The sequence below is a fragment of the Pseudorasbora parva genome, chromosome 3, assembly GCF_024679245.1.
Source record: "Pseudorasbora parva isolate DD20220531a chromosome 3, ASM2467924v1, whole genome shotgun sequence".
In the NCBI taxonomy this organism is placed as follows: Eukaryota; Metazoa; Chordata; class Actinopteri; order Cypriniformes; family Gobionidae; genus Pseudorasbora; species Pseudorasbora parva.
This window is the reverse complement of record NC_090174.1, coordinates 38,269,558-38,294,916: the sequence shown is the minus strand read 5'-3', so window position 1 is coordinate 38,294,916 and position 25,359 is coordinate 38,269,558. Positions and strand designations below refer to the sequence as shown.

Below are 25,359 nucleotides of genomic sequence, written 5' to 3'. Positions count from 1 at the left end.
AGTAGGAGGAAGAGGACGTGGAGTTGAAGAAGCGAGAGGGTTAGAGGAAGTTAGAGGAAGAGGACAAGGAGGAGCAAGAAGAGGACGAGGAGGGGAAAGAGGAAGGGTAAGAAGAGTAAGAAATAGAATAACTGATGACATCAGAGCTACAATAGTGGATCATGTCATCAACCATGGGATGACCCTGAGGGAAGCTGGCCAACCGGTTCAGCCTAATTTGAGCCGCCACACTGTGGCAAGCATCATTCGGACATTTCGAAATGAGAATCGATAAGTACTTTGTAGCACTGCCATACTCTAATGAGAAACACAACAGTACCATACATGCAAAAATACTGAAACTGTTACTTTACAGAATTGCTAGACGTCCAGATGCTGGGGGCAGAGGAAGAATGTTCACTCCAGAGCAAGAAACCCATATAGTAAAAATAGTGATTGCGAATAATGCAATAAGACTGCACGAAATACAGCAGCGCATAATTGATAATGGCACCATCTTTCAAAATATACACAGTGTAAGCATTTCTTCACTAAGTCGTGTATTTGCGTGCCACAGAATAAGAATGAAGCAAATTTACAGAGTTCCTTTCGAGAGGAACACAGAACGTGTAAAGCAACTGCGATATGACTATCTGCAGGTAAGCTATAGTGTCATTGGTTCTGAATTTGGAAGTGCATACTGTAGTGCTGTGCATGGGTCTGATGCATTGCATTTGTTTCGTCTTGTCCAGAGAGTAATTGGAACTAGATGCAGATGCCATGGGACATGAGCTACTTTTTGTAGATGAGGCCGGTTTTAACCTCAGTAAAACCAGGAGACGTGGCAGGAACATTATTGGACACCGTGCCATCATCAATGTCCCAGGACAACGTGGTGGTAACATAACCATGTGTGCCTCTATAAACCATAGGCCCATACAACACTGCACACATTATTGCATTCCTGGACACCTTACATGGCATGCTCACTGTTCAGAGACCAGAGCATACCCGATATGCCATCATATGGGACAATGTTAGTTTCCATAGGGTTGCTTTGGTCCACAACTGGTTTACAGACCACCCATTCTTCATGGCACTCAAGCTCCCTCCATACTCTCCATTCTTAAATCCCATCGAGGAGTTCTTCTCTGCCTGGCGCTGGAAAGTGTACGAGTGTCATCCTCATCAATAGGTAGCCCTTTTACAGGCAATGGAGGAGGCATGTGGAGATATTGACCAGGCATCATGTCAGGCCTGGATACGGCATTCAATGAGATATTTTCCCCGGTGCCTTGGACTGGAGGATATCGCATGCGATGTGGACGAAATTTTGCGGCCGGACCCAGAAAGATGACATGATGTAGGCTGATTGTTTTTTTTTTGTGTTTTTTTTGTGTTTTTTCAAAAAATTACTATTTTGTGTTCTGACTTTGTCTTGGTTTTGATGAGTGTGAATAAACACCAATACTTGAAGTTTGGATCCTTGTATGTTTACATGACACTATGACAAAAGTATGACCTCAATTTGACATCTGGACACAGAGAAGGCAAAAGCCAGATGTGTTTTGTATTCATACCATCAGTGTGTAGCTGGCACATTGTGTGCTTAGTAGATGATAGCTTGTGTTTACTGTTTGATATAAAAACACAATTTTTATGAAGGTGTGAAGGGTTTATCTAGCTGTGTTCGCTTTTGCAAGAGAACTACAATGTTTTTATAATTGGGTGAAAGGTTTTCTTATTTGTGTGTAGAGTTTTGCAAAAATAGCCAATAGTTACAAAAAATGTGCTTAAGCAATCAGAAAAAAACTGTAAATCGTTAATACCGTACTGAACGGTTCAATATTATATTGAGAATTGTGACATCCCTAGTTGTTACACACTTGGTAGGGTGTTCAGTTTGGTTTCAAGGGCATTACTACACAGTTGCTAGGGTGTTCAGTGTGGTTTCAAGGACATTCCTATGTGGTTGTTAGGGTACTCTGTATTTATGCAGAACAGTTAACCAACCGTGCCTAGAATTCCGGGTCAAGAATGGTTTGTAATTGTGCTGTGCAGTACCAGGCTCAAGTTGAAATACAACTGGAACCGTTTCTTACTGTTCTTAGAACCGTTCAGCCTGAGGGTGGAAAGTGAATAAAGTTTGATTACATTCAGTCGGAGAATATCAAACTTGATTGATATTTTGAGACAGTTTTAGACCACACAGTTTTCATTTTTCATGCATCTCCTAGCAACAAGGCACGTGTTTAAGAGAAGTGTAAGTTTGTTGTGATCAGTAGGGGTGTTTGCTTCCAGGTTTTTTGGAGTCAACTCTGACTCCGGGTCCCACTGCAGGAGTCAATGGAATCGACTTCTTGAGTCCATTTATTTTAAGTCAAAACAGGGTTAGACATAAGGCAAGATGGCAGTCGTTACACACTTAATTTATTTATTTTCCCCCGAAAACATTTCTTAAAACCCCCCAATTAAGACACACTTTTTGTGTGACTGTTCAAATTAGTCCAATTTAGCCATGACTTGATGAGTAGCTATCAACGTTGCTACATAGCTGTTGGCAATACCTAATTTTTCATTTGGAAAATTCATGAACAAACTGCTGTGACTGAATATTATGTCAGAATTATATAAATAATAAAGAAGATATTCTTTAATGAATTATTATTATTATAGGCTAATGGTCAGGTGATGGCACAAAATGCACATGGTAAGAGTTCACACAAGAAAGTCAACCCCTGGAGTCAACCCCAACTATGAGGCTATTCAGAGTGAAGGATTTGACTCTTTTGGAGTCACTAGTGATCAAAAAGTTTTAAAGGTCTAGTTGTAAGTTTCTCAGTCGATTAGTGTATGATACCCAGTTTTTATCATAATTAAAAAAACAAACAAAAAAAAAAAAAAAAAAAAAAAAAAAAATCCAAACAGAAAAGATAAAGGAACCCAAGTCAGAACAGTCTGAAAAACTGTTGTGTGTTTTCACTGTATTAGACATATTTTCCAGTAATTTTCTATCTTCTATATTTTTGGACAACATATTTTCTCAGATTTGTGACATTTTTAAATGTGTAGCCCTATTGCTGCCACACTAGCCTGCTACAAGAACGTCCATGGGTGAAAAGGTGAAATGTTTTCTGATTTAAAAAAAAATGGGAGGGGGGGTGGGGGGTTTGTGGCTGAATGCACCCTCTTCCCAAAAAAGGATTTATTTACTTGAGTGTGTGTCATATGTCAAAGTAAGATATTAATAGACTAAAATAAATAATTATAATACACATGAACTTTGAGAATTGAAGCTGTGACCTATATATTTTTAAGCAATAAAGGTTTGACTTTTGACTGATTCTATCAGGTAGGATGTCTGTGAGTCTGTCCTTAAATTTCTTATAAAATGGGTCAAGAAAGCTTATCATATATCAGAATATATGAGGTTACCCATGTATAGATTCTGCTTAGTGTGCATGATTAACCTCTATAAAAGACATGAGGGTAGACCAGAAGGGATGCAGATAAGACCTCAGAAGTTCCATCCAGTGGTAAGAGCCTATGCTGACTGTGACTGAAGGGCATTTTATCATCATATGCATTTGTACTTAAAGTAACTGTGTTTTTATTCATGTAAACATTTTTAATTAATTAAATTTTCTTTTAGTTCAGAGGGTAGTGAAAATTTCATCTGGTCTCACAGGACAAAAGGCAAGTGAGTTTATGATTCAGTGTGTGGATTAGGGTAGAGGAAATCAGTTGTTATAGTCTGAATAACTTGGGAAGCATGTTGCGTTCAAAAACTTGGTTAATTTATTCACAAATAAGTGTGTTTAAAATATAAAATTAATTTATGGAAGGGGTTTAAGGGCCAAGCATATTATATATATATATATATATATATATATATATATATATATATATATATATATATATATATATATATATATATATATATATATTTTTTTTTTTTTTTTTTTTTTTTTTTTTTTGTGTGTGTGTGTTGTATCGTATTCAGTTTTTTAACATAGAGGACAGTCTAAATTAGAAAGGCAGCAAATGTGGAGTCTCTCAAACCCTCTAGCACCACAAATTATCCATACTTGCACTCAACCTGATAACTTTAAACTGATAGAAACAAAAATCTTAACTTGTGGTGATTTGATTGCTGCTTGTGATCTAATTTTCTGTCATGATATATGAACGTATGTAAACTATTTATGTGCATATATATATATATATATATATATATATATATATATATATATATATATATATATATATATATATATATATATATATATATGCACATAAATAGTTTACATAGTGTTTTTATCTATAAAAAAAGTGGTTTTATCTATTAAATTTTCACAAAAATGTTACACTTTTCTTTATAGACGGAAGAAACAGGAAAAAGAAGTGGAAAAGGGACTGTTTATGATGCTTTAACAGAGCAAAACATTAAATTGGCTCTAACTACAAAACTGTTGGCATTCAGTGTTGCTATCATAATCCATGATTACATTTGCATAAATATAAATCAAAAGAAATATTTATAATATTAAATTATTATGATAAAATAATCTGACAGTATTTTTATTTTATTTTTGTCTGGAAATCATATGCATCCACTGAGAAAACCAAAACCAAATACACTTATCTACAGTAGAGAAAAATCTTATTTTTCCTATTTTTTTCACAGTATAGGGTGTTGTGAGTATTAGTAAGCACACAGTTGTAATTTAATGCACGCTCGTAGCCAGAGGATGCACTTGATCAGAAAGTCCACAAGTGAGACTCATTATCGAGAGTGAGAATCTCTGTATTGACCTGAAACTTCATTTATGCGACAATTCATACTGTACTGTACGTGCTGTGTCCTGACAATAGCATTTCAGTTTTATCACCAGAAAGACATATTCAGTCTAAGTTTTTGCCCCTTACCTGCTTTTTGCTTACTTTCTAAATGTTTATATAGTATTGTTTTATGTGTCTGTATTCATGTGTAAACCTAAACTTAGGAATATGCCTCTTTCCTATAAAACAATTCCTGTGTCTTATTTAATGAGTCTTGCCTTTATTGTTACATGGAAAATGTATACAGTTGCATGAGTTCATATTTTTTCTGTTTAGTAAGCTGTCACCATGAGTACGGACGCGGAGATGGCCGCTTATGGCAAGGCTGCCATTTACCTTCGTAAGCCTGAGAAGGAGAGAATTGAGGCTCAAACCAAACCATTTGATGCCAAGTCTGCCTGCTATGTGGCTGATGTCAAAGAGTTGTACCTCAAGGCAACAATCAAGAGCAAAGATGGTGGCAAAGTCACAGTTGTTTTGCTTGACACTAAGGAGGTGATTTTTAATTTCCATTTCATGTAGATGCTCATTAAATGACTTATTACATTGTTTTATTGCATATCTAATTTATCACATTAATAGGAAAGAGTTGCTAAGGAAGAAGATGTCCACCCAATGAATCCTCCAAAGTATGACAAGATTGAGGACATGGCCATGATGACCCATCTCAATGAAGCCTCTGTGCTGTATAACCTCAAAGAGCGTTATGCTGCATGGATGATCTATGTAAGTTCTGAACCAATGCAAAGCAGAATTTAAGCTCAATTTGTCTGTGTTGTTGCAATCTGACCAATTCTCTGCTCATTTCAGACCTACTCTGGACTCTTCTGTGCAACTGTGAACCCCTACAAGTGGCTCCCAGTGTATGATGCTGAAGTGGTGTCTGCCTACAGAGGCAAAAAGCGTATGGAGGCCCCACCCCACATCTTCTCTGTCTCTGACAACGCCTATCAGTTTATGCAGTGTGGTAAGACATTATGGAATTGAATTAAAGTGACAATAACAGAATAACATAAACAGAATTTATTAAAGTGAATTACATGTTGTTGTTTAATATAAGAAATATTTACCTGATATTTTACAAATTACAATCAACAGATAGAGAAAACCAGTCTGTCCTGATTACGTAAGCAATTTCTTTTAACATTAGACCTTGACAAAAATGAACAATGTAGATGGCTAATCTCTTTGGATATATTTACGAAATACAATTTGAATATACTTTGAAAAGTCTACATGCCTTCTGTTTTCTAATCTTTCATAAACCAGTGGAGAATCCGGTGCTGGAAAGACTGTGAACACCAAACGTGTCATCCAGTACTTTGCCACAGTTGCAGTGTCAGGTGGTGAGAAGAAGAAAGAGGACAGCAAAATAAAGGTATGAGAAATAAAACTCTCATATATATATATGTATATATTATTTTGAAAGATGTTGAAAGATGTTACACTCATCTTACAAATAAGGATGTGTGAATTTGTGAAATGCCTGCAAACAGACTGTTAAAAAAATAAAAACCCTTCAAACAACACAGGGCTCTCTTGAGGACCAGATCATTGCTGCCAACCCTCTGCTTGAGTCTTATGGTAATGCCAAGACTGTGAGAAATGACAACTCCTCTCGTTTTGTAAGTTCACCACTTTTTCTTTACAGTAAAGTTGGTCAGTTGTGTTTGATTTTTCTATACAGAGTTATTTTTATTTAGCGTTTATTATTAATATTCATGTAGTATGCTATTTTGTTTTAAACAGGGTAAATTCATCAGAATTCACTTTGGTCCTTCTGGAAAACTGGCTAGTGCTGACATTGAGACATGTAGGTGGACATGATTTTATTGATCCATCCTGCACATTTGTCTGTCTGTCACTCTTCAGATGATTGTGACTCAAGTACATTCTCTTAACAGATCTGCTGGAGAAGTCTAGAGTGTCATTCCAGCTTCCAGATGAGAGAGGCTACCACATCTTCTACCAGATGATGACTAACCATAAGCCTGAGCTGATTGGTAGGTGCACACTGCACATATTTCATTCAGTATTAAAATGCCAGATACGATTGTAAGATACTCTTTAAAAAAATCGGTGTATTTTTACAGAAATGACGCTCATCACCACCAACCCCTATGACTTCCCCATGTGCAGTCAGGGTCAGATCACAGTGGCCAGCATTGATGATAAAGTGGAGCTGGATGCTACTGATGTGAGTCATTGCTGTTTCAATATTGACATTTTCTATATTAATATGGTAAATCATAGATCTCATTCTTTTCTGTAATTTACAGGATGCTATTGACATTCTGGGTTTCAATAATGAGGAGAAAATGGCTATCTACAAGTTCACTGGAGCTGTGCTTCATCATGGTAACATGAAGTTCAAGCAGAAGCAGCGTGAGGAGCAGGCCGAGCCTGATGGCAATGAGGGTGAGACGTGTTATTTTCAGTCAGTCCAATTGCTTCTGTGTTATTCTGGCCATTACAATAGTAACAGTTACATCGACTTTGTTGATAAATCACAGAAATTGTGTGCAAAATCTTTAGTGTAAATTGGTAGTGTGTAGTGCTGTGCATAACAATACATAATCAATTTAAGTTAAATACCTGGTGCCCGAATTATTATAATTTTTACACATGCACAAATCACTCTGTAGAGCAAAGACAATTTATTTTAAAATGTATTTTACAGAGGCTGATAAAATCGCCTACCTTCTGGGTTTGAACTCTGCTGAAATGCTGAAGGCTTTGTGCTACCCCAGAGTCAAGGTCGGAAATGAGTATGTGACCAAAGGTCAGACCGTGCCACAGGTATAGTAACATTTCCAGCATGTGTTTTACCTACAATTCTGGCTAATTATTGCAGGAGCACGATAAAATATCCACTCTATTCTACTTACAGGTGTACAACTCTGTTAGTGCATTGGCCAAATCTATCTATGAGAGGATGTTCTTGTGGATGGTCATTCGTATCAACCAGATGTTGGACACAAAACAACAAAGAAATTTCTACATTGGTGTGCTGGATATTGCTGGCTTTGAGATCTTTGATGTAAGTATTTTAATTTATCTCTTTTTATGTCAAATTTAATCATATTCAGAATTTAGTCACTAAATGTTTCTGTTATTTTTTTCCCATCAGTACAACAGCATGGAGCAGCTGTGCATCAACTTCACCAATGAGAAACTGCAACAGTTTTTCAACCACACCATGTTTGTGCTGGAACAAGAGGAATACAAGAAGGAGGGCATTGTTTGGGAGTTCATTGACTTTGGCATGGACTTGGCTTCTTGCATAGAACTCATTGAGAAGGTTTTTAATAATTTATGAATTTATTCATTTCCAGTGTCTATTCTTAAAATCTTATATTTTTGGTAATAAACAACATTATTTTATAAACAGCCCATGGGTATCTTCTCCATCCTTGAAGAGGAGTGCATGTTCCCTAAGGCTTCAGACGCTTCCTTCAAGAACAAGCTGTATGATCAGCATCTTGGCAAGAACAAAGCTTTTGAGAAACCAAAGCCTGCCAAAGGCAAGGCTGAAGCTCACTTCTCCTTGGTTCACTACGCTGGAACTGTGGACTACAACGTCACTGGCTGGTTGGACAAGAACAAGGATCCATTGAATGATTCTGTTTTGCTGCTGTACCAGAAGTCTTCTAACAAGCTGCTGGCTACTCTCTACCCACCTGTTGTTGAGGGTAAAGAAACATAATTTAACCAAACTTTAATTCAGTTTTGAACTTTATTTCTTTTATATTCCATTTCTTTTATATTGTAATTCATTTATAAATGTCCTTTGTACTTTTACCTCAATAGATACTACTAAAAAGGGAGGCAAGAAGAAGGGTGGTTCCATGCAGACTGTGTCCTCCCAGTTCAGGGTATGTATAGAGATGACATCACATCAATATTGCTTTATTTTGAGGTAAAAAAGAAAAAAAGAAATGCGAAGCATGCAAACGCTTTTCTATTATTCACAGGAGAACTTGGGCAAACTCATGACCAACTTGAGGAGCACTCACCCTCACTTTGTGCGTTGCCTGATTCCTAATGAGTCTAAGACTCCAGGTAAAGTATTAAAAACGTATAGATATGCAGGCACTCAAAATACATGATAACGGTCATTTGCCAGGTTTATGGTGTGAACTGTTTGTTATAGGTCTCATGGAGAATTTCCTGGTTATCCACCAGCTGAGGTGTAACGGTGTACTAGAGGGTATCAGAATCTGCAGAAAAGGTTTCCCCAGCAGAATCCAATATGGTGACTTTAAGCAGAGGTAAATGGGATCACATGAAAACACTATTTCCTCTAGGAGGCTCCTAATTAAAAAACATGAAGTATTTTGATTAATTTTATACAGATACAAGGTGCTGAATGCCGGGGTTATCCCAGAGGGACAGTTTATGGATAACAAGAAGGCCAGTGAGAAACTCCTGGGATCCATCGATGTTAATCACGATGAGTACAAATTCGGACACACAAAGGTTCATTTTCAGCTTTACAACTTACAAAGATTCACTGATCATGATCATATAGCCTATATAGGTTAAATCAATATCTTTTGATTTATTGTTTTACAAAAATTCAGGTGTTCTTCAAAGCTGGTCTTCTGGGTACTCTTGAGGAGATGCGTGATGAGAAACTGGCTGCTCTGGTCACAATGACTCAGGCTCTCGGCCGTGGATACGTGATGAGGAAGGAGTATGTGAAAATGACGGAAAGGAGGTGAGTATTGTCATGAGTAAAGATGGCATCAATAATTACAGTGCAAACAGTACATATTGATGATTATGCCATTTAATGATGAATTAATCACAGGGAGTCCATTTACACCATCCAATATAACATCCGCTCATTCATGAATGTCAAACACTGGCCATGGATGAAGGTTTACTACAAGATTAAGCCTCTGCTGAAGACTGCTGAGACTGAGAAGGAGCTGTCAGGAATGAAAGAGGAATTTACTAAATGCAAAGAGGCTTTAGCTAAGTCTGAAGCCAAAAAGAAGGAGCTTGAAGAGAAGATGGTATCACTGCTGCAAGAGAAAAATGATCTGCAGCTGCAAGTAGCATCTGTGAGTATATTTATTTGAATTAACTGGATTTTGGCTCCAATAAAAATGAGCAATGTGGTTTCCAATGAAATAGCAATCTATTTTACTGACAGGAAGCTGAGGGTCTCTCTGATGCTGAGGAGAGGTGCGAGGGTCTGATCAAGAGCAAAATCCAGCTTGAAGCTAAACTCAAAGAGACAACTGAGAGACTGGAGGATGAGGAAGAAATCAATGCTGAGCTGACAGCCAAGAAGAGGAAACTGGAGGATGAGTGCTCTGAGCTGAAGAAAGACATTGATGACCTCGAGCTCACCTTGGCTAAAGTGGAGAAGGAGAAACATGCCACTGAGAATAAGGTTGGAGATTGAGTTAGTTTAAGATTAGATTTTATTTTTGTTTTATATATTGATATAGAATATGAATTAATTTAAGATTATTTGGAAAAAATCCCACAGGTCAAGAATTTGACTGAGGAAATGGCAGGTCAGGATGAGAGCATTGCCAAGCTTACGAAGGAGAAGAAAGCCCTCCAAGAGGCACATCAGCAGACACTGGATGATCTTCAGGCCGAGGAGGACAAAGTCAACACCCTGACCAAATCCAAGACAAAGCTTGAGCAGCAAGTTGATGATGTGAGATTATTATGTAAATTAAATATATGAATTCAATAAATCAACTTTTTCTGCTCTGAACATTTTTAAATCATTGTCCTGTAGCTTGAGGGTTCCCTTGAACAAGAGAAGAAGCTCCGCATGGATCTTGAGAGAGCCAAGAGAAAGCTTGAAGGAGACCTGAAATTATCCCAAGAGTCTGTCATGGACCTGGAGAATGACAAGCAGCAATCTGATGAGAAAATTAAAAAGTAATTAACACAGGAAAATTCTGAAAACATTGAAAACTTTTACGGTTGTGTTATCATTATTTTTTATTTTTTTACAACTACTTATTATTGGAAACTCATAGGAAAGAATTTGAAACAAGCCAGCTGCTCAGCAAGATAGAAGATGAACAATCCCTGGGTGCTCAACTACAAAAGAAGATCAAGGAGCTTCAGGTATTTTTTTAAACTAAATATCTTAAAGATCATTTTTATCAAATAGAGATCACCAAAAAATAAAATTAACTATACTTTCCATCATAGGCACGCATTGAGGAACTGGAGGAAGAGATTGAGGCTGAGCGCGCTGCTCGTGCCAAGGTTGAGAAGCAAAGAGCTGATCTCTCCAGGGAACTTGAGGAGATCAGTGAGAGGCTTGAGGAGGCTGGAGGAGCCACTTCTGCTCAGATCGAGATGAATAAGAAGCGTGAAGCTGAATTCCAGAAGCTGCGTCGTGATCTTGAAGAGTCCACCCTCCAGCATGAAGCTACTGCTGCTGCCCTCCGCAAGAAGCAGGCAGACAGTGTGGCTGAGCTGGGAGAGCAAATCGACAACCTGCAGCGTGTCAAGCAGAAGCTTGAGAAAGAGAAGAGCGAATACAAAATGGAGATTGACGATCTTTCCAGCAACATGGAAGCTGTTGCCAAAGCAAAGGTTGGAAAATATTCGAAATAATATATTTGACCCGTGCTGGCAAAATGAGTTGGAATGCACACAGGCTAATTGCGAGCTTCAGGAAAAAAAAATGAAAATTGTCAGTTTCTTTTTCATTTACCAAAATGTGTTCATTAAGGCCTGTTCTAGCAATCCAAATGCTCCACATAGTAATTAAACATAAAACAACAACAACAACAAAAACCTTTAGTTGTACATTTTCGCAGCATTCCAACTTTGGAAATATTCATAGCAAATTATTGATGGTCTGAAGTAATGAAATGTGATTTTCAAACTGATGCTGATGTAAACAAAATTATCTAGCTGACTAACATATCCGAAGTGTGCACACAAATACGCCTCTCAGACGATTGGATGATTCCAATATACACATGAACACAGAATTACAGTATTTCTAAATATCTGTCTTGTAGTCACGTAAACATTATCTGTTATGTCTTAAAGTCCTTGTGAAATCCAAATTGACCCAATTTACTTTGTTAGCACACATTACAGGTCTTAGGTGAACAATTAATTCATGCAAGTTAATAAAAAGATTTTTTTTTTTAATATATGGTAATCTTTAATCAAAACCTGAAAAGTAACTTCCAGTCTGGAAACGGCGTTCCTTTTCAGATGACAGTGGCAGTTTGACGGCTTAGGTTTGAAAAAGCTTAACCACTTCCCTCCAGCTGTTAGTCTTCTATGTGCGTTCTATGGAGAGAAGGAGCACTGGAGTAAAACCCCGCCCTTTATTCAATATTCCATTTCACTTGGAAATATGTCAGAGCACTTAGGAAAAAACTTAGTTGCTACTGCCATTCACTGGGACTTTAAATTAATGTTTGGTTAGCTGTTGGGGAAAAACATCTAATATGTAACATTATATTAGATCCATGCATTACAGTAGTTCTTAAAATATTGGAGGTAAAATATTGTTAGTTTTCTTTAAGGTATGGTTGTTAGGTGATTTTGTTTTGGAACCTTTGAAAACGTTAACTTGGTTTTTCTTAAAATTGTCTAATATTGAATTTCCTTTTTTTGTCTGGTTCCAACAAATCATACATCATTTTTGATGATGGAAGGATTTTTAATAGAGAATTATTGATTTATTTTAATAGTGAAAATAATTAACATTTTTGTAAATGTGCTGATTGCAAATCATTTTTCCAGCATATAACAAGTCTTGAAGTTTCAAATATCTAATGACTTTTGTATCTGCAGGGCAATCTTGAGAAGATGTGCCGCACACTTGAGGACCAACTTAGTGAAATTAAGTCCAAGAATGATGAGAACATTCGCCAGATAAATGATCTCAGTACTCAAAGAGCAAGATTTCAGACTGAAAATGGTAATTAATGACAAATTATGACCAATCATGAACAAATTAGTATTGTAAAAAGTAATTCATGTCAATAATTAACAATAATCATCAACAATAACCTGTATTAATTATCAACATTAATATATAAAAAATAACAAATAACAAATAACACTAAAAAAGTCTTGTTAGATTACTTTTTTTATGTTGACTAATAAAATCTTTCATCCATGTGTTTTGAAATTAACTGATCCCAATCTGACACAATGAATGTAAAACTATATAGGTGAGTTTGGCCGTCAGCTGGAGGAGAAGGAGGCTCTGGTTTCTCAGCTCACCAGAGGCAAACAAGCTTCTACTCAGCAAATTGAGGAGCTGAAGAGGCATATTGAAGAGGAGGTTAAGGTAATACAGCATAATAAATACATGCACAAACTTGTCAATTACTTTACTGTAGAGACAAGCTAATATTATGTGACTTTGTCTCCTAGGCTAAGAACGCACTGGCTCATGCTGTACAATCAGCCCGTCATGACTGTGACCTGCTCCGTGAGCAGTTTGAGGAAGAGCAGGAGGCAAAGGCTGAGCTGCAGCGGGGAATGTCAAAGGCCAACAGTGAGGTTGCTCAGTGGAGAACCAAATATGAAACGGATGCCATCCAGCGCACCGAAGAGCTTGAAGAGTCAAAGTACGTATATTATTTTATAATATTCCCAATTCTCACAGCTATTTTATAGATAAGAATTCAAAATAATGTGTAATAATTAATAGGAAAAAGCTGGCTCAACGTCTGCAAGAGGCAGAGGAACAAGTTGAGGCAGTGAACTCCAAATGTGCATCTCTGGAGAAGACCAAACAGAGACTCCAGGGTGAGGTGGAGGACCTCATGATTGATGTGGAGAGAGCCAATGGTTTGGCTGCTAACCTTGACAAGAAGCAGAGAAACTTTGACAAGGTAAACATTTTAGTTGTATGATATTCCCTTTGTAAAGTATTGCTGGAATGGGCTTTGTTTTTTAAACAAAATCGATCTTCCATCAAAGGTCCTAGCAGAATGGAAGCAGAAATATGAGGAAGGTCAGGCAGAGCTGGAAGGTGCCCAGAAAGAAGCTCGTTCACTCAGCACTGAACTGTTCAAGATGAAGAACTCATATGAGGAGAGTATGGATCAGCTGGAGACCCTCAAGAGAGAGAACAAGAATCTGCAGCGTAAGAATGAAACTGTTAAATTAGATTAAAACTTAAATGGATCGTTAACCACAAATAAAAGTTTGTTCATTAATTACTGACCCTCATGACGTTCCAAACTCATTAGACTCTCATTAATCTTTGGAACACAAATTAAGATATTTTTGATTAGAGCTTTCTGTCCTGCTCAAATCATATGGATGATTTTTATAATAATCACTCAATTAACTTTTTGAAGCGTCAATTGTGTAACTGTCAATGGAGAGGTAGAACACGCTCAAATTTCATCAAAAAGATTTTCATTTGTGTTCCAAAGAGTAATGTAACATGATAGTGAACAATTAGTTATATAATGTTCATTTTGTCCCTTTAAATGTTCCAATTTTCTGTGATCATTAAACGTAAGCACATATGATTAATGAATGTTCATCATGATAAATTTTATATTTTTTCTTTCTATAGAGGAGATTTCAGATCTGACAGAACAGTTAGGTGAGACTGGAAAGAGCATTCATGAGCTGGAAAAGGCCAAGAAGACAGTGGAGACTGAAAAGTCAGAGATTCAGACCGCCCTGGAGGAGGCTGAAGTCAGTATCTGGAGATCAATATTTTTTTAAATTTATTTATTAATAATTTACTTTTCCAGGAAGGTCTCATTGATATTAAAATAAAAATCTTCTTCCAGGGAGTCCTGGCCAAGATGGCCGTAATACAATTTCATATAAACATATAACACTCATGATAAATTCTAACCAGTCAAAGCTAAAACATTCATCATAAATCAACAAGTTAATTAAAACAGTAACATGACTAATTAATTTTACAATGCAATACATTTTTGAATATATTTAAAGGAGGAATTGTTTCTAGTGGATTAGTAGCTTGAAATTCATTCCACAGCCGTGGAGCATCATAAGGGAAAAATGATTTTCCATGCTCTAAGTGTACATTAGGTACTACGAATTTAATACAGATTGATGATCTAGTTCTATAGTTATTTTGACATAAGCATAAAAGGCTAGTAATGCAATTTGGAAGCACACCTAACAATGTTTTTAAAATATAAACTAACATATGTGATTTCCTTTCCTTGATATAAAGAGGAAGAGATAGTTGTATAGCAAACATTTATGAGTACTTGAACAAACATTTGTTATAAAACACAGTGTAATATAAATATGGAATTATTTCTAGAACTTGCAATAATACTGTGGTCTTAATGCACAGTTCAATTTTGATATTTAAATGCAGTTTTTTATATTTCATAGGGCACACTGGAGCATGAGGAGTCCAAGATTCTTCGTGTCCAGCTTGAGCTAAACCAAATCAAAGGAGAGATTGACAGGAAGCTTGCAGAGAAGGATGAGGAGATGGAGCAGATCAAGAGGAACAGCCAAAGAGTAATTGAATCCATGCAGGGAACTCTGGACTCTGAAGTCAGGAGCAGGAATGATGCCCTGAGAATCAAGAAGAAGATGGAGGGAGACCTTAATGAGATGGAGATTCAGCTGAGCCATGCCAATCGCCAGGCTGCTGAGGCCCAGAAACAGCTCAGGAATGTTCAGGGACAACTCAAGGTATGTAACATCTGTTCAACTTTGGGATGTATTCATATTTTTTAAAATAATCTAACATATGTTAAGTAAAGCCCAACCGAAAATTACGTCAAATGCTCATTGTAAAGCTTTTGTTATTTTCAGGATGCCCAACTGCACCTTGATGATGCTCAGAGAGGACAGGAAGACATGAAGGAGCAGGTGGCCATGGTGGAGCGCAGAAATACTCTGATGCAGTCTGAGATTGAGGAGCTGAGAGCTGCTCTGGAGCAGACAGAGAGAGGCCGCAAAGTGGCTGAACAAGAGCTGGTGGATATCAGTGAGCGTGTTGGACTGCTGCACTCTCAGGTAAGTGCATATTGTTCGCCTGAAATTAAGGAAATTGAGATCACTATTCAAAATGTTCAAACTGTTGCTTTCCATTTTCTAGAACACAAGTCTCTTAAACACCAAGAAGAAGCTTGAGGCCGACCTTGTTCATGTCCAGGGTGAAGTTGATGACACTGTACAGGAAGCCAGAAATGCAGAGGAGAAGGCCAAGAAGGCCATCACTGATGTGAGCAACATTAGCTGCCAAATGTTTCACAAGACACTTGTGTACTTAAAAAAATTGGATCTAATGAATTTCTGCATTCATGTAAAAGGCTGCATTGATGGCAGAAGAGCTGAAGAAGGAGCAGGACACAAGTTCTCATCTTGAGAGAATGAAGAAGAATCTGGAGGTCACAGTGAAGGACCTTCAGCACCGTCTGGATGAGGCTGAGAATCTGGCCATGAAGGGAGGAAAGAAACAGCTCCAGAAACTGGAGTCCAGAGTAAGAATCTTTATAGTTATGATGTGGGCAAAGTGACGTTTGTTATATTCTAATATATTATGATTTGTTTGACTAAAAATATTCTTCTTTAGGTCCATGAGCTTGAGGCTGAAGTTGAAGCAGAGCAGAGACGTGGAGTTGATGCTGTTAAGGGTGTCCGCAAATATGAGCGGAGAGTTAAGGAGCTCACCTACCAGGCATGACCATATATTTTTTCTGACAAAATAGTTTGTATAATAGTGCATGGTCTTACAATGCCTATTTTTAGCAAATTATCTAGACTTAATCTAGTAAATGTGTATTTTTTAAGACTGATGAGGACAAGAAGAACATCAGCAGACTCCAGGATCTGGTGGACAAACTGCAGCTGAAGGTCAAAACCTACAAGAGGCAGTCTGAAGAGGCGGTATGTAAAATTTAATAGAACATCTTGACACTGTAATTATTTATGTTTGAATGCTTATTTAATGATACATGAACCATATTTATATATGTATAAAAACCTTTAGGAGGAACAAGCAAACACTCATCTGTCCAAGTTGAGGAAGGTGCAGAATGAGCTTGAGGAGGCTGAGGAGCGTGCTGATATTTCTGAGTCTCAGGTCAACAAGCTCAAAGTTAAGAGCCGCGATGCTGGAAAGGTTAGACTGAGTAGATGAGTTTTTCCCATTATTTATTCAACTTGTTTATACAAACACAAACTACATTTGCACATCTGTATTCTCTTCATTATGTAAAGTGGAGTACATTTTTGTTAATAAGGCTAATGTTTGCCTCTTCCTTCTTTCACAGGTCAAAGAAGAATGAATTTTTTAAAACTTAAAAGCACCATTTACTGAATTCATATAATATGGATGTTTATTGTAAAAGTGCCTTTCTTAATAAACCTGTATATTTCAGCAAATAATTTGCCTGTGATTATTAATAATTAGGTGTGATTTTCAGCAAGATGCACTGTACCTGGTCACTTCATGCGTTTTCCCTTATCGGATAGCTATCTGATTTGTTAAAACTATTACATTTACACTTGTTCACATAGCTAAATGTGTAGTCACCATGAAAAAGAGATGAGATATTTTAACGAACAGACAACTTTAACACTTTCTGCGTTTCCTTCGATCTATGTATTTTGAGAGTGAAAAACATTACATTTTGATCAAAATAAACATGACATTAGGGCTGCACGATTAATCGAAATCGAACCGCAATCGTGATTTGGCTTGTGTGCGATTATGAAAGCTCAAAGGCTGCGATTTTAATTAAATAAATTAATGCCCAGTGTGTTAGCGAAGAGCGGCTCTGTGATAAACGCTGCTCCGTCTGAAAGACTGCGAGTCGCTTATAACGTGCGTTTGAAAAAGCAACACGAGTCAAACCTCTTCACAAACTAGTGAAGCGTTTATAAACCTGTTCAACTAAAGACAACGTTTAATAACATGTTTTACCTCACGACACACATATCGTCAGTCGAGTGTTTGTGAGCTGATGTGGCTTCTCATCAGAGTGAGGCAGACGATGCGTTCTTTTATAGCATTCTATCTCAATCAGCACTGCATTATAATACACTTTGTTATTATGAAAATACCCTTGACGGCTTGAAGAACTCAAATACACCATATTTTGCTGCAGTCGTGTTTATTGTCGTCATGTTTAATCAAAGCGTCTCTATCTTCTGTTTACACAGCGTTAGTTTCACATCATGGATTTCCTGAAAACTAATGTAAATTACTTCTCTGAGGCAAATGTGGCGGTTTCCGCTTGAGGGCGCCCTCTGGCTTTCAGTATGAATTAAAAACTTTTGGGTAATCAATAATAAGAAACTTAATAAACTTAAAAAATTATACATTTATTGGACAATCCATGTTTTTCTTCAATGTACAGGAGTTTTTTTCCCGTACTGTGGATGCACACGAGGTTCATATTTCATATTAAAAACAGACTTTAAGAAATTGATATAACAGATAAACCACACACATATTTTTTTTTTGTAAAATAAGTTCTGTAAAATATTTCAAAAATAATCATAATAATTAGTATTCGTATTATATTGTTATATTTATTCTGACATACTCTTTTTTTATTTGTAATTATGAAAACGTTATTGTAATTGTAATATTTCTTATTTTTTAAAATATTTTTAGCAGTAATAATAATCATAATAATTATTATTAGTCATGTTAATATAAAAACACAAAATGTTATATACACACACTTTTCATTTGTAAAAATGAATAATAATAACAATAATAATAATAATAATAATAATAATAATAATCGCATTTTAAATCGCAATTTTACCCAGAATAATCGCAATTATATATTTCCCCCAAATCATGCAGCCCTACATGACATGCATACCAATTTGCATCTAATAACATTTCATTTTCTTTATAGACAATGTGATCTGTATTGTATTTGCTGACAAAAAGAAAAAAGTGAAAAAGAGAAAAAATGTATTAAATTTGTACAATTTGTATTAAAGACTATATCCATCCTGGTACACACAATAAACCAGAAAGCTTGCATCTATCTAAAAAACCCAGAACAAACCATATTGTCTATAAATCAAAATGAACATTTGGTACATTTTTCCAAACTCAGGTAACTGCTCTCAAAACATTTAACACAGTGATCTTTACACATTGTAGTTGTCTTAAACAGATAGTAAATCCTTAATTTCATACAAATTACAAATCAAAAGCATAATTTTCTCATAACTGTGCACAAAATTCAGCCAATGTTATCACAGCAGTTCATATAGCCAACCAAATCTTTAATATATCAGGATAAACATTTGCAGTTTTTTCATTGGTCTTCACAAAGATCACAAGCATTTTTGTACCATTTTACAAAACACAACAAACAAAACTCTGTGAATTGTAAAATAGTCAGTTGCACAGTTTATGTCCTCAGTTAATCCCAAATTGATATCTGATGAGTTTGTAATACACCCAACACATGAAATGCACATAACCCAATTGTTAACACAGCTGTCTATCATAGCTAAAACTAATGGGACAAGGAATAGATGTAAGAGTGACAGCTTTTGGAGAGGATAGAGGAAGGGTAATATTTAGAAGGATAATAACAGTGGAAGAGGTAAAAGGAGATTAGGGGACAGGAATAGTTGGTATAGGAAGAGGAGATGGAGCAAGAAGATCTGAGTATGTAGGAGAAGCAAGAAGAGCTGAGGATGTAGGAAGAGGAGTAGAGGGAGAAGAGATGTTAGAGTGGAAGGCAATGGCATTAGTGGAAAGAGCAAGAGATTAAAATATAACAAGGCATGGACAGAGGGGAAGGGGAGAGCAAAATGTAACAGGAGGGAGGAGAGGTAGAAGGATTGAGTACATACAGGTTTCAAATTAAATGTGTCAATGTATTACTTCCCTAATAACATAATACAGATTCCTGCAACGGGTCGGGTACCCGCATAAAAATGGCTAAGGCCATGTCCACACTAATGTTTTCATTTGAAAACGTATATTTTTCTCTCCGTTTTGGCCTTCCGTCCACACTGAGACAGTGTTTTAAGTCAATGAAAACGTATCGTTTTGAAAACGCTCTCCAAAGTGGATAAATTTGAAAACACCGTCTTCGCGTTGTAGTGTGGACTGTGAAAACGGAGGCTTTTTAATGCGATGACGCATTTTTAGCCATGTGATGCAGTCATATGACCAATTCATGCCGTATTTATTTTGGCACGTCTCCCAGTCTACATTTTCACTTGCTTTTAGCACTTTATATTCATGTGTTACTCGCATCAACAACTCCACCTCAGTGTCAACCCATTTTAAAAACTCAGTGCCTTTTCTCGACATTGCCGCAAAATTTCAAAGAGTAAATAAACGAGTAGCGGTAATGACGCAAGTCGAAGCGTCTTGTATTTGCACATGCACAGTACGGGGATGTAAGCGTTTTCAGACGTTTCAGTGCAGATTAACATTTTTTGGAAAACTATTGAAAATGATAGTGTGGACGCGGAGCGTTTTTAGACGAAAACTCAGTTTATAAATTTATCCGGATTAGTGTAAACGTAGCCTAAAACAGGTGGATTGTGACATTTATAAAATTCACGGGCGGGGGACATAATATATGAACTAATAATGCAAATTAATGTGTTAATTACCACAGCAGGTCAAAGCCATGCATTTCAACTTCCAGTTGTCTGCTTAATGAATCATTAGCTAACTACTTAAACTCAAAGAAGACCATTTTTTGGAAATTCCACCTGGATTTGACGTCAGTAAAGTTGGTTTTATATTCGCACATTCAAACTTCCGCGTTCAATAACTTCATGAATCTTTATTAAAAAAGGCAAACTTCGGTTATTTATCATTATTGACTATTATGAGAACATACTACAACACATGTTTCTGTAGAACTCGATGTCTTTCAAAAGCAGATAAACACGCTTACCTCTAGTTGTTTTTTTTTTACAAATTACGTATCTTCTTCGGGTTGTAACGGCAGCTTGCATCCTTGATCTTGCAATACTGCCATCTTCTGGTTCTACGTATTTCCCATATACTTCAATCATCGTATTACTGTCATTAATCCCATTTTAGTCAGAAAGCAAATTAAATATTTTATTCCTTGTTCACTCCTACTGCAGTCTATTATAACAGTTACTCCTGTTTTTTGATGTATTGAATAGATAGACATAATATCATTAAAAAAAATTAGCTATATGTTTACCTCATCTCTTTCCATGTAACAATGTTTGGTCAGAAATACTGTTTATTTATTCTTTCATACATTTTTACTTTGTTGTAGAAGGATGTTTTGTTTTTATAATGTTACAAAATTTATAATATTTTGAACAAATATTTTCTAATAAATCTATTTATTTTACTAGATAATTTGTTTTACATAAATAGCCATTTTATTTTTTGTCTATAAGTATTACTTGACTTGGATACAATACCTCCAGCAATGTTAAAGCCTTATAATGCATAATATTGTGTACATCTTCTAATATATATATATATATATATATATATATATATATATATATATATATATATATATATATATATATATATATATATATATATATATATATATATATATATATATATATATATATATTTTTTTTTTTTTTTTTTCCTACAATTTATACGTGACTGTATGTTTTGTGACATTTTGCCTGATTTTTAATAAGTGCCTCTTGAGATGTTTTATATAATGTAATTTATATTATCCCTGGCTCTTCATGCATTTAGTTTAGCATTTTCTGTACCTTTTTTGCTTCATTTATGTTGTTGTTAAAATTTGTTTATATTCCTTTACTTGAAATACTCAAAAAAACTAATAAAAAAACTAAAGAATGACCTGCATGATTTATACAAATAAATAGATTTGCTGTTGTTATAAATATTAAAGATTGTTCAGTGGGGAAATTATATATATATATATATATATATATATATATATATATATATATATATATATATATATATATATACAGTCCCTGACAAAAGTCTTGTCGCTTATCTATTTTCTAGAAATACCTGATATTAACCTGACTTTTAATTAATTCATTGGTGTTAGAAATAGCTCATATGAAAAGCTAAAACCCTCCTAAATGATGTTTAATGCACTGAAATAAATAATTTTCGCAGCAAAAATATTTATCATTTAATCAAGACAGAAAGGTCAAATTTTGGCAAGACAAAAGTATACAGAAATTGAACAAATTTACTGCAAATACAAAAATATGTCAGCAAATTAAGTTTTGAAGTGTCTTGTATTGATGAAATTAGACACCAGGAAGCACGATTACACAAGATACTTTTTTAATCAATCCATGCAACAGCAGAACCATCCGTATCTCAGATCTGTTTTCTCTTTATCTTCCCCCTGCAGCGACACCTAGTGTCAGAACATAAGTTGTGGTGCTGTGAGATTCAAATTTAATATCTTGTATGACTTCCATGAGCTTGAAGGACTGCATCCATGCGGTTTGGCAAGGATTCATACAATTTATTGATGAAGTCATCAGGAATAGCTAAGAAAGCAGTCTTGCATGCCTCCCAGAGTTCATCAGTATTCTTTGGTTTCGCCTTCCATGCGTCCTCTTTCATCCTACCCCACATATGCTCAATGATGTTCATGTCTGGTGACTGGGCTGGCCAATCCTGGAGCATCTTGATCTTCTTCGCCTTGAGGAACTTTGATGTGTAGGTGGAAGTATGCGATGGAGCACCGTCCTGCTGCAAAATTTGGCCTCTTTTATGGTTGGGAATAAGAGGTAGCTAAGATTTCTTGGTATTTTAGACTATTGATGTTGCCTTCAACCAGGGCCGTTTCTAGCCTTTCTGGCACCCTAGGCGAGATTCATATGTTGCACCCATATTTTTTTTTAAACTACAACTTAATAAGTAAATATGACTTCCTTATTTCATGGGCATATTGTACATGCATTAATCGAATAATGTAGCTAGGTTTATTATCACTGAGGTCACAGATGTTGGGGGGTTCGGGGGCATGCTCCCCCGAGAAAATTTTTATTTCTATGATCTACATGTGTGTATTTTAAGATGTTCTGACGACCAAAAAATTTGATAACAACAGCTTGAAAACCATGTCACTCAGCGCCACCGCGGATTGAAGAACACAGTGACACAAAGACTAAAAGACGGGACGAAGCAGTAGCCGAAGCCTCGCGCCAGTTTCATATGTTTTAAAGGTTAATCACATATTTTTTTTTGGGGGGGGAGGGGGGGGGGCTGATGCATAAGTTCATAAAAAAGGGCCTAGTGAGGCCCATGGTTATGACAGTATTAGCCTACTTGATCAATTTACACTAAACAGCTATCTCTGATGTAAAAAAAAAATTATTCAAATTAACTGCTATAATGTTTTGCACCTGAAATGAGCATGGCGTGTGGTCCTTCCAGTACTAATGTATGTATTCAATGTATTGTTTTGCTCAACGTTATGATAGAGTGACCAGCTTAGTAGAGAACAAGTAACCAATAAGTAGGCTAACATACCTGTATATTTCACTTTCTTTTTTTATATTTCCTCTTTTTTCTTTTTACGATACTGAGCCCCTGATGGCTTTGACCTTTTCATGATGATGAAACTACAGCACGCTGTAACGAGTAGAAATATAGTGTGGCCCCTTTAAGAGTTGCACTCGCTCCCTGCAAACGAAATGTCTGAATTTTGTGTATGTGCGCACTGAGTCTTGAGCTCCAATGTGTGGGGATTATTTTCTGTTTTCTGTTGCTAACAGTCAGTTATTTTGTTTTATTAAGTAATGCTGTGAACGGAAAGGGAGTTTGTGATGAGAGTTCAGCGGGGAATAAAGTGCGATCTGTTTGATGTTAATCGCCTCCGTGTTTGCATCCACTCCAGTTACGTTAAGTGAGCTCTCTGCCTTTTTCACTCGGACACGAGCGTTACAACGCCACGGATGACGACGTTCCCTGCCGCCCTCTACATGATCTCATTTCATTACAGCAGCGCCACTATCACCATGGCGACTTCACTCCAATAATCGTAACTAATCGTAATGCCTTGAAATAGCAAAAGTACGAAATATTAATAATGAAATATATATGAAATAACTAAAAAATCTTGTTGGGGTGGGGGCTCATTGGCGCCCCCCAGCTGTTGGCGCCCTAGGCGACCACCTAGTTTGCCTATGCCTAGAAACGGCACTGCCTTCAACCCTGCAGATCTCTCGCACACCCCCATACTGGATGCAACTCCAGACCATGATTTTTCCGCCACCAAACTTCACTGTTTTCTGGGTGAATCTCGGATCAATTCGGGCACCAGTAGGTCTCCTGCAATATTTGCGGCGACTGTGGTGTAATTCAACAGAAGATTCATCTGAAAAAAACACCTTCTGCCACTTTTCCTGCGTCCATCCTTTTAGCAGGCTGTGGGCCTTGGCAAATGCCACACGGTTTTTCAATTGTCTTTTGTTTAGTGCTGGCTTCTGGGCACTGATTCGACCATGGAGGCCATTTCGAGACAGAATCCGACAAACTGTTCTGGTTGACACAGGGACTTCAGGTGACCAGGTCTCGTGGAGCTCTGCTGCAGTGGAAAACGGGCTGACCTTGGATTTTCGAGCCAACAAACGGTCCTCTTGAGCAGTTGTCTTGCGGGGTCTGCCTGACCTGGGCTTGTCAAAAACGTCTCCAGTCTCTTCAAATCTTTTTTTTATCCTCTGTACTTGACGTTGAGACGCATTGAAGGTGTCTGCCACATCAGCAGTGGATCTGGTCTTCAGCCTCTTGATAATCAAAACTTTAGTCTCAGGGTGAATCTTGGGCATGTTTGCAGAGGTCTAGTTGCAGTTGATGTGAAGGTCTAGCGTACTGGGGTTCTTTTTATACACACTTGAGACCTAATTGATCCATTATTAGTGACAGGCGAAGCTCATATGACAAGGTGACAACACTTATGTCTTTGCAAAAATTGACTCAATAGGCTTTACCAAGCTGTGAATATTAGAATACTTTTTGAAAGTTTAGTTTTTCACTGAAACATTATCACAAAAGCTGGTGAGATTAAAATGAACCATTTCTTGTAAAAAAATCTTGATTAGAAATATATTTCAGTGGCACTTTAGGTCAATTTGTACACAAGCGACAAGACTTTTGTCAGGGACTGTGTGTATGTATATATATATATATATATATATATATATATATATATATATATATATATATATATTAGGGCCGGGACTCGATTAAAAAAATTAATCTAATTAATTAGAGGCTTTGTAATTAATTAATCGAAATTAATCGCATTTTAATTGCATATAAATATTTGACCTGAGAACAATGAGAAGTAATTTTTTCACATGTATTTTTAGTATACCATTGAATAATGACTGAATACATAAGCTTAATCAACAAAATATAGTTTATTTATTTCAGTCTAGCAGTGCAATGTTTGCCATTAAGTTTAGCAAAAGCATATTTGTGATATTTGAGGCTCGATGTGCTGCGGTGATACGCAAATTCCTTGTTGTATAGCTTGCACACAACCATGCTCTTGACGAGGCTTCCATTCTTTCGTTTTTTAAAACAAAATTTCCCACCCACGGGGCCGAGCA

At 36.5% G+C, this 25,359-nt stretch overlaps 1 protein-coding gene across 1 annotated transcript; it reads left to right on the top strand.

The window, feature by feature from the left end:
- The first annotated feature begins 3,407 nt into the window (after nt 1–3,407).
- On the top strand, nt 3,408–17,187 carry LOC137071066 (myosin heavy chain, fast skeletal muscle-like). Its single transcript, XM_067438725.1, has 41 exons — nt 3,408–3,515; nt 3,632–3,675; nt 5,098–5,316; nt 5,404–5,547; nt 5,632–5,788; nt 5,920–5,947; nt 6,091–6,199; nt 6,354–6,446; nt 6,571–6,634; nt 6,726–6,824; nt 6,915–7,018; nt 7,101–7,239; nt 7,502–7,620; nt 7,712–7,861; nt 7,952–8,122; nt 8,213–8,513; nt 8,632–8,696; nt 8,796–8,883; nt 8,975–9,092; nt 9,177–9,300; nt 9,405–9,541; nt 9,635–9,890; nt 9,983–10,225; nt 10,325–10,501; nt 10,586–10,731; nt 10,833–10,923; nt 11,011–11,400; nt 12,625–12,751; nt 13,008–13,126; nt 13,213–13,409; nt 13,493–13,676; nt 13,765–13,930; nt 14,372–14,496; nt 15,178–15,486; nt 15,610–15,813; nt 15,896–16,021; nt 16,110–16,280; nt 16,373–16,477; nt 16,591–16,686; nt 16,790–16,921; nt 17,073–17,187. The coding sequence occupies exons 3-41, from the start codon at nt 5,110–5,112 to the stop codon at nt 17,085–17,087; spliced, it is 5,796 nt and encodes a 1,931-aa protein (XP_067294826.1). The 5' UTR covers nt 3,408–3,515; nt 3,632–3,675; nt 5,098–5,109; the 3' UTR covers nt 17,088–17,187.
- The last annotated feature ends 8,172 nt before the right edge of the window (nt 17,188–25,359 follow it).